Consider the following 10,000-nt stretch of genomic DNA (forward strand, 5'->3'; position numbering starts at 1 on the left):
TAGAGGAGCGGGCTGGGGGATGGGAGAACACATCCTGTGGACACCAGGTCTTTCCTGGCAAGCGGGCAGGCCACCTTGACCTCTTGCATAGAAACTCGGGGAGGGTGTCCCCCAACAAAACATATATGCCAGCACTGTAAAACTCAGTGCTGTCACCTTTGGGCCCCTTCCTGATGACGTCATGGAGGCACTACACGTCTGTGAGACCCATAACTTGAAATGTACAAGAATTTAATAAGTCTGGTGTTAAGGCAATTTGTCATGGCATATTTGAAGAATAAATCAGACTAATGGAGCAGAATTTTCCTCCCGTATGGCATTAAAGAACATGAGCCCAGTCATCGCTAATGGCAGGAGTGAGAGAAAAAAGAGGCCTGACATTAAGACCCTCGCATTTTGGAAATCCGATACGTATTGACCTGTGTACTATCTCAGTGCACAGATCTGATGTCAGCAGAATGTAGTCGTGTATAGGAACTGCTCATTACAGGTTTTGTGAGGGAGGCACATTGTCTCTGAAGCGCCTGGACCCGATCGGCTAGAATTGCTCAGTAGTCAATACTCCAGCGACTGATGGCCCAGCGTGCACACACCACAGCTGCGACCACTGCTTTCAGGGACTTGCCAGCAATTAGCAGGAACCTCAAGGATCACTCGGCCACTCTCTTATCAGTCAGGGGAAAGTCTCTTAAAGGCTCTATCTTTTCATTTGCCTCTTAACTATTTCATTTCAATAGCAGGTAAGGGTCACAGCCGCCCCCCCATATACCCCCCCCCCCCCGCTTGTTCTCCTCTGGGGCGTGAACCTGTGAAATGAAATTGACATAGCCCTGCGTTAACCATTTGGGAAGTAAACAGTTCAGGAGCACTTGGCACACTCACAGGGTTCCAGAGTCTCTCTCTAGCGCAGAAAGCTTTCTTCCCCTTCAGAGGACACTCCTAAACCTAAAGCAGTTGCCCTCATCCTCCCTAACCCTAGCACGTGGCACCAAGGTGTCTGCCGCCTTGAAGCTGAGTTTTCCCGTGGGCTTTCAGACTGTTTTTTTTTTTCTTTTTTCTCACTTGGGCTATTATGAATTAAGATAGTAGTAACTAAAGTTGTGGGGGCCTATCTGCAACTGCTGGGTGTGTCCCTCCCTGAAGCCCGAAGTGTTATCACATCCTGACTTACACAGGACTGCTCTGAGGTTTCGGCTGATGGGCTGGAAGCCCTACCCTGAGTGTATTGCTCATTAAAGACTCAGACCGACAGCTCAGACTGTGCCGCTCAGCCCCATAAAAAAGCACCCATATTTTTCCTTCAGGCCTCCAGTTTCCCGGGCTGCACATGACTGTGGGCTAGGAGAAAGTCGTGTCTCTAGAGACAGGCTGGAATCAGGTGCAGGGATGCCGGAGCAGCCACAACTCTTTCCTTGGCTCTCTGCCACTTTCCAGAGGCCAGGGCACTTTGGGACCGCTCAGCTTGAGCATGTGTCTTTCACGAGGACCTTCAGGGTTAGAGCACCCAGTGTTCTGCAGCTTTGCTCACATCCTCAAACTCTGGCAAAACTAAACTCTGGAACAGGCTATTTCTTGACAACGAAAAGCCAACTAAATGAAAGTCCCTGTAGAGCAGCACTGCGGAGCTTCAGAGGACCTCCACCCTTCAAATACGCTGGAACTACATGGGCTTTAGGGTGTTTGAAGAGCCTCCGAGTAAGACTTCTTCCAAGTTCCCCTGTCCTCCCCAGTCGCAAGGGTACACCCTCGGAGCCCGCCACATTTCTACAGAATGGATTTATTTTTTCCTTTGACCAGAGGGAAAGAAATCATTACTGTATGATTAGTGGCTTTGGTTAGGTAAAAACATCAGTGTCAGGGAGGGAGGAGGTGAGTGGTATTAATTACCTAACCCTTGCTGGCAGGCTGATTTTATCAGTGACTTGGCCACTGGTAGCTCAGCTCTTGATGGACGTGGGTGAGTTTGGAGCCGCCTGGAAACATGAAGGAAGGGCTGGTGTCAGATGAGAGGCATCTCATCAGCTTTTCTCTGACAAACCAAATTCATTCCTTATGTAATTGATAACGGCCTTGGCCAATTATTTCCCACATTACAATACACAGAGGCCCCCTTTACAGGTTTTGCAGGGCTGTAATTAGCTATGCTAATATCCCCTTTATTGGCCCTAATATTGCTCAACACCTTTTGCCATCCTGGAGCTCACTAGAGCCCCATGGCCTGTCAGGACTGCTGATTATTGAGAAGGATAGCTTTAATCAAACATAATTGCAGTTAATTTTTCTCTCCTGCTCTCTGTTGCCAGCGTCTAATGCCACGGACTCCTTGATATTCCATTAAATTACAATTAAACAGCCTCCTTTGTCTCTGATTGTCCTGAACACCACCACAAAGTTCTGTAGCCGTTTAAAGGAGAGCTGTTTGGTCCTAATTGCCTGCTAGCTCACAAAGGGCCAATTTACACAATACCCATGTAGAATTTAAACAGTTCATAATGTAATGGATATTACACAGGAGCCTAACACTACAATTAAAATGATTTTCATCAGATAGAGAAGCTTCGGTTAATCAGCTTCATAAAAGTAAATATAAATGAACTAATTCATAGCTTAAACACACAGAGATGGAGCCGACTTTGAAATTAGTTACTGTGGTAGGGGCTCTGCTCACCCCTTACCCTGGGATCCCCACACTGGGCTCTGGTGGAAACAGAGGGTCCCATTGCTTCTAGTCCCCCCTGAAGCAGCTTTGTTCCTCTGCTGCCCAGTACTCACACTAACATTGGAGTTGTTTGTTGGGTCTCTGATACAACAGCATCCAAGCAAACCTCTGGGCACTCTTCATTGGGTACCCTGGGCCACACCCTTCCACAGCAGGAGGATAAGTACCCTATCAGGAGAGGATTTCCAACGTGAACGACTGGGCTATTGGGCTAGTCCTACTGTCCTTCCAGGCAAAAGCTTTGCTGTGTTCTCATCTTCTCAGCCCATCATCATGGGGAACTTAGGCATTAGAAGAGTGAGCCAGTCCTTTCAAGAATGAATGAGAGTAGCCTCATGGCGTCTTCCCTCATCTGTGAGCACTGAGGAAAGTCTATTTCTACAGTGATGGCATCTGACTTTCTGCCTGAGAACTTTCTGAAATTTTTCATGATGTTTCCAAACGGAGTATTCCTGGGGATAGCTTGGCACAGAGCAGTGTGTTTTTAGCCACTGTCTTCCCCTCTGCCTGTAAGAAACAAGTAAATAAAGCCCATATTTCAAGCTTGATTTACTCTGGTACCCATTGTGAAAGATGATGAGTCTTTAGGGAAATAAAGATGGGGTCAGGGAATTACTGCACATAACGGTCATTTTGACGTTGGGCCAGCAGATGCCAGGGAAAACACACTGTACACAATTAAGCATAATGTACTAATGACAGGTTAGAATTTTTATCGCCTCTTTGCGATTGAGCAGCAAATCCACACTTAGCAATAATAAAGAGTTTATTGGTGCTAAAGCCAAAGATTTTCTGACACCGGGAGGATTTTTTTCCTTTCATAACAGAAGTATTAAATCCTTTGTGTACCAGTCTCTGGAACTGAGATATGTAAAGTGGTTGTCAGATTTTTCTTAGGAAACAGCCAATTAAAGGGTAATTGAGTAAAGGATGTGGGAATTGCCATTGGACTTCACGCGTGGGCATTCGGTTTCTCGCCCTTTTCCCAAACACTGCAACAGCATACCTCATAGAGCACATCCACTCCCACGCAACAGTGCGCAGTGTCAGTAGGCTTGCCTTGGTTGGGCTCCGTTTCCCACCCATGAATCCTTAATTGCATCCTAGAATTAAACAGCAGCAAAACCAGGGTTAAAATAAGCACTCCTTGTGTTGGGAGGCTTCCCTCTGGCCTGGCAAGGTTGTGCTGGCTTGTGGTGTACTTTGTGTCACTGGAGCCTGGGATCCTGTTCTGCATAGGGGTTGTTCCCAGTAGATCTTTCTCCTGTACCCACGGCCACTGCTGTTGCACACTCTGCATAGAAACAGGGCTGTGATTGCCACCAGCAAGAGAGAGAACAAACACGGACATGTGAGCATGATGTTCTGCCCTCAGCTGGCCCTTGTAGTCTCAGTGTGTGTTTGTGGCATCCAGCACCCAGTTTGGGGCTTGTAGTTTGTAACCTGATGATAGTTAGACTCCAGAATGCCCCCAAAATGCTTAGGATATCTTTAAAATCCACTCTTCTGTCTTGGAGGGAAGAGAGCCAAGCTGGCCAAACAGATATCAAGGAATTTAGAGCAGCCTCTTCAGAAGAGGGAGAAATCTTTCATTTTACAAAAAAAGCCCCAACACCAGCTCTGAGCAGGTACCTTTGTGGATGAGCAGCTTCTCGGCCGGCGCCTGCTCAGATTAGCCGGGTGGTAATGTGGGGCATAATTGCACCGTGTGGCTGTCCCTGAAGTGAAAACCTAATTGCCTGACAGGACGGTAACTTTGTGGCGCCCTCACCTTGTTAGGCCCTTTCTGATGCAGTTCAAATGCAGTGTGGCCGCAGGTGCGCCTAATTTACCTCGCTGCAGAACGTGTGGAGTTTAATTGCACAGTGGTTGTTAGGAAAAATTGGTGGGTGGAATATCAAGTGACTTGCTGTAGCTGATGGCAGATGGTGTTAAGAGGCATTGTGAGCTAAGTGTATAGGTGAGGTGAGTTAATAAAAGATGTAAATTCTGGTCCAAAGTAGCAAGGACTCATGGTATGTAAGAAAATTTAATTGAATGACCACCATTCTTAGCCTCATCAAAGAGATTCTTCCTGCCCTCTGTGGGTCCTCCAGGATATGTTGGGAAGAGAAATAAGTCTTAGCCTGTGGAGTCTTTTATTTTCTCATATTGTAATCACTAATGAAGGACCCTGGACACGAAAGAGCGAATTCAAGGAAATTTTATGAAGTACCATAAAACATCAATCAGCTTCTAAACAAGACAGGCGACATTCGGGGAGAAAACAGCATAGGTGTTCTATGCAGCTTTGCCACACAGGCTCTTAGCCACAGTGGCGATGTGCTAGCCGGAAATCCACCTTTTGCTCACTCTTGGCGAATGGAGATGGTGTAGGGGAAAGATCCATGAGCGGGTGTCTCACATGCAGGTTGCCTGGCGCTCGCCTGTTTGTCACCGTGTAGGGATAGGGAAGACAGGCTAGTTATGTTTTCGTCAAAGCCTTGCAACACACTGCTGGGACTCCTGAATCTTTCTGACGCATACAACTCCAGGTCTGATGGGGAGTGAAGCTTCCTTCCGTGCTTGGCCTTTTCATTCTCACCAGGGCTGGGGCCAGTTGCTTCTGTGCTCAGCGTGAGCAAGACGTTTTGTGCAGTACCGAAACCCACCAGCTTGTCCCTTAAAAACACATAGAGACCATCCATAGAAATACATCATGGTAGCCCCTTACCCCATTCCCTTCTGGAAGGTTAGGCGTACTGAAAACATTTTTCTTTTTCTTCTAAATTAAATTTATTCTTCGACTGTTTTATACCTGTGTATACTTCATTCCGATTGCTCTCACACTCCACTGTAGCTTAAAAGTTTGTCTTTGCCAGTGTATTTGCGTTGGCACGATAAGCCCTGGAAACTGCGGTGACCCAACAGATGCAGCACATTCAGCAGCATTTCGACTTTGATCTTCTTTTTCATAAGTTCACTTTAGGATACTTTTGTGTTGAAAGTCAGTGGTTACTTGTTGAAAAATTTAAACTTCAGTACTAGACATTCTTCATCTTTATTGTCTGATGCTGGTGTTTCTGTCTGGGGCGGGTGTCTCTCCAAAAGCTAACAGTTCTGCAAAGGTTCTTGAGAGAACAGGCCCCTCAGAAAGACACTGTCGTTATTACAAATCTCGGGACTCTGTTGTGTCAAACAGCTGTGCTTGTTGTCACTTAGAGCAGAGACCAAGAGCATCCCTGGCCAGCCTGCATCTGCACTGAGCACCCCCTGCTAATGGCAGCCAGCACAGCTGTGGTGTCTACGGTTATTCCTTCCAAGTGTCTTTGTTCCTGCTGTTTGTTGTTGTATTGTGTGGGCTAATCCTAACTATCCATTCTTTGTGTTTTTATAGGTTCTTTCTAAAGTTCTTCCTCAAGTGCAATCAGAACTGCTTGAAGAATGCGGGCAACCCTCGGGACATGCGGAGGTTCCAGGTACGAATCCCTTCGAGGTGCCAGCCCAACCTGCCTGTCCTGCCAAATTTTCAGAGTTCTCAATTTTTCAAAAAGCTCTTCAGTTCCCCAAGGCTAGCAACACACTAAACTTGATTCTTTTGGATAAAAATAGGCAGATAATGGTCTGGAAAGTTGGCTCAGTGGTTAAGAATGCTTACTGCTCTTGCAGAGGACCTGGTTCAGTTCTCAACACACACATTGAGGCTCACAATCACCTATGACTCCAGTTCCAGGGATCTGACACCTCTTTTGTCCTCCAAGGGCATCTGTACTCGTGTGGCCCATCTACCATATTAGGACACACACATGTACACATAAAATTAAGTAAATAATTTAGAAACAGACAAATGAAATATACTTTGAAATGTTCTAGTGTTTTCAGCATGCCAGGTATGTGAGTCTGTGCAGGGACAGAGAAAATGAGAGGATCACGTTTTCCGCAGCTACCTGACATCAGCTCTGAAAACTTGGCTAGGCCAAAGGTGCACATTTTAGGGATAAGATGGCTGATTGACTGTCACTGTGTTTGGGGGTAGGGAGTTGGAAGAGGACCATGATGCAAACTCCTCAGTATGCTTGGTGTCTAGGGCCTCCTCATAGAGGGTCTGGAGCTGCTTGGCACAGGCCTCTACACATTCCTCTAGCCTCCAAGGTTCCAAGGTGTCTGGCTCCTTCCATTCAGAGTCAGCCACTACAAATCTGTTCTGGATCTAGGCTAGCACATGCACCTTTGCAATGAGGATTTGGTCTGCAAAGGAGAGGTGTGTTTGCTGGCTTCAAGGACCACAGCCTTGACAGCATCCATATTTTTCTTGTCTGTGTAATTGATCAGAAGGCTCTGTCAGGGTCATGGGCCCTCTCTGTATGAGATAGGCTGTTTTTCTGGTTTCCATTGTAAAGTTAGAAGAACTAAGTACACAATGAAAATGAGTCCTAGATTAGCTACATTGCCGAGGGAGTCCTATCTGGGATGTCAAGTGTGTTGGTCAACCAGCTCACAGTGTTTGTAGGTTCAGGCCTCCAGGGAAGTGTGTAATGTCCATCTTCTGCCTTCATGGCTCTTTAGGGAAGCAGGTTTTTAGTTCACCCATACTGGCATTCATGGCCGGGACTAGCATCTCTTGCAAACTACTGGGCCAGACCCCCCACCTCTTTAAACACAGGAGATCACAAGGCATAGGCACAGTTGGTTCATCCAGGCAGAGGAGGTCACAGCAGACTGAGTATCAGGGTGCTGTCTGTCTCACCAATGGTGGAACACGGCATCTATCACTGTGCATTGTGAGACCATGGTAACTCTGGTCACTTTAATCTCTCCTGCCTCTCAGAAGGTTTACCTGGACTTCTGGCACATTATGGTTTACTCGATGCTTGCAATGATGTCACAGTTCTTGTAGCTTCCTATGGGAGCACTGCAGGGTTGGCCCATACTTGACAATACAGTATGTTTGGCTTTTGGTTTTGTTTCTGTTTTCCCTAGCGACTGTTTTCTGTATAGATGGCAGAGCAGAGACAGTGTCTTTAACATTCTTATTTTTGCCTTTTCTTATTTTTAAAACTATATCCTGGTTAAGTCTGTGCCTCAATACTGGCAGGTCTCTGTACCATACTCAAGTGTTCCTGGAAGTTCTCCGAACACTCAGGGCAGGTATACTAGTGGATCCCAAGGAGATTCTTGGCCAACAAGAGCAGCCCCTGGATGGACCATAGGTGACATCACAGTGGTGCCAAGGCACCTAAAGCAATGCCAGATCTTCAGAACAGAGAATGGTCAATTCTGAAACTAGAGTAGGCCTCTTGGCTATACTGACCACATTTTCCGTTCAGACAGTCCACTGTTACTGAGACCTTGTTATCCAGGCAACAGAAGAGGGAAAGAATTCAGGGGCAGTGCCACCAGTAGATGGGGGTGCATATTTTATCATGCCCCTGCACTATGATCTTATGGGGCTTGAGGGTTTAAAAGACAGGGTTTTTTTTTTTTTTTTTTTTTTTAACACACATATCCTTATATAAGCTTGTAGCTTTGAGTTCTCTTTTACACATAACATAATTTTTATTTGTTTACTTGCTTGTGTGTGTTTCTTTGAGATAGAGTCTGGCTGTGTAGCCCAGGCTATCCCTGGACTTACTATTTTCCTGTTTTAGCCCATGTGCTAGGATTATAGGTGTACATACCCCATATGCCTGGAAAAACTATTTGTCTTTTCATCAGTTAAAAAAAAAATCAATTTACTTTATTTGTTTTATTAATAGGCTTTTTCTTAGTGCCATTTCAGGTTTACACAAGGGCCTTGCAGTGGTTTTGAGAGCTCCTGGATCTCCTTACCCCGTCATAAGCATATTTGGTGCAATGTATTCTTATATGTGAGGGCCACCTGCCGATGGTTACTACTCACTGAGGCTTGCTGTAGCCTTGGCACCACTGGCCTGTCACCTTCCTTTTGTCTGGCAGTCCTCATCCCCCTCCCTGCCCATTGCTTTCAGGAGGAGCTGGCTTCAGGACCTGGCCAGGTGGGGCTCTAGGAGTGCTCAAGCATCTTTTATGTCAAATTCCACATTAAATATGGGCTTGGTTCTTTGCTTTTCCAGGTCCTCTGACCCAGCCTGGTTAGAAACATTGCAGTCAGGCTCCCGTTTGCTATTGCCTGGGTCTGCTGAAGTGTACCATTTCGGAGACGCTTGCTGTGAGCTCACTGGGAAGAAAACAGTTGACACCAGTAAGGTGGTCTCTCTGTATGGTGGCTTCATTTTCTACTCACATGAGGCAGCCAGCAAGCCTTGCCCTCTTTTTCTCCCCGATGAGCTTGAGAAAGCATTGAAAAACATGTCCACAATTCAAACTTAGTTTTTTTTTTTTTTCAGGTACAAAGAATTTCCTTCTTAGATATTAAACATAATTGTACAGTTGACCCAGGGATCATCTGCTGATGGAATGGGAATAGCAGTGAGAACCCTAATCTTATGTAGCTTTTTTGGGGGGGGGCACAACTGAATCCTCCCTCTTAGGTCTTCAAGAGAGGCTAGTCTCAAGTGAACTAATTTAAATTAGATAAACTATCTAATCAATATGTGAGCAGATCAATCAAAACAGAGGTTTTCAAATGAGTGGCTAGAGGGGTATTTCGGAAACTAATGGCTAGAAGAATATTTCTCTGAATTGAATCCACTTGTTAGCATAATAAGAGATTAAACCCTAATTAGTGGAGCAGGGCCCCTTTTTCGTTGTTGTTGTTGTTGAAAAGAAGCAATCTTGAGTCAAAACAAAACAAAACAAACCACCCCCATTAGCCAAAAAAGAAAAAAAAAAAAAAAAAAAAAAAAAAAGCTGTGAATGCACTTCAGTCAGCAGAGTCTCCAGAAAGAGTGAAGTCTCTGCAGTGCAGCCTCTGAGCTGGCTTTTATCTTCTCACATGGCAGCGGTGCCCACCCCGGCTTTCCTGTGCCAACTCCATCTTCAAATCCACTTCATTTTCACAGGTCGTTGTATCGACAACAGTCAACGTGGACGGCCACGTGCTGGCCGTGTCTGACAACATGTTTGTGCACAACAATTCCAAACACGGGAGGCGGGCCCGCCGCCTAGACCCGTCAGAAGGTACGGCCCCTTCTTATCTGGAAAATGGTAGGCACATGCTTCATGTATTTTTTTTTTTTATTTGCAATGCTTCTTTTTTTTCCTTTGTACCATCCTTTGTGTTAATTCCCGTGGAGTTGCTCTCACCAGGCAGCCAGACCGCCTCAGCCTCATGGGGCAGAGCTAGCATCCCACGGGTGGAGAGGGGCCAGGCCTTGCCAGCTT

The 10,000-nt window shown here is 46.0% G+C and overlaps 1 protein-coding gene across 3 annotated transcripts in view; it reads left to right on the plus strand.

Moving 5' to 3' along the window:
* The window catches only part of EBF3 (EBF transcription factor 3), a 113,565-nt gene that overhangs the window by 68,826 nt on the left and 34,739 nt on the right, over positions 1 to 10,000 (plus strand). For 2 of the 3 annotated variants that reach the window (XM_080912379.1, XM_080912380.1), the window contains 2 exons: positions 6,096 to 6,177; positions 9,679 to 9,823. In XM_080912379.1, coding sequence (XP_080768505.1) covers positions 6,096 to 6,177; positions 9,679 to 9,823 — 227 coding nt within the window. The remainder of the gene's footprint in view (positions 1 to 6,095; positions 6,178 to 9,678; positions 9,824 to 10,000) is intronic. The other variant, XM_080912381.1, reaches the window with a different exon arrangement.

This window comes from Micromys minutus (assembly GCF_963924665.1).
Source record: "Micromys minutus genome assembly, chromosome: 2".
NCBI lineage: Eukaryota > Metazoa > Chordata > Mammalia > Rodentia > Muridae > Micromys > Micromys minutus.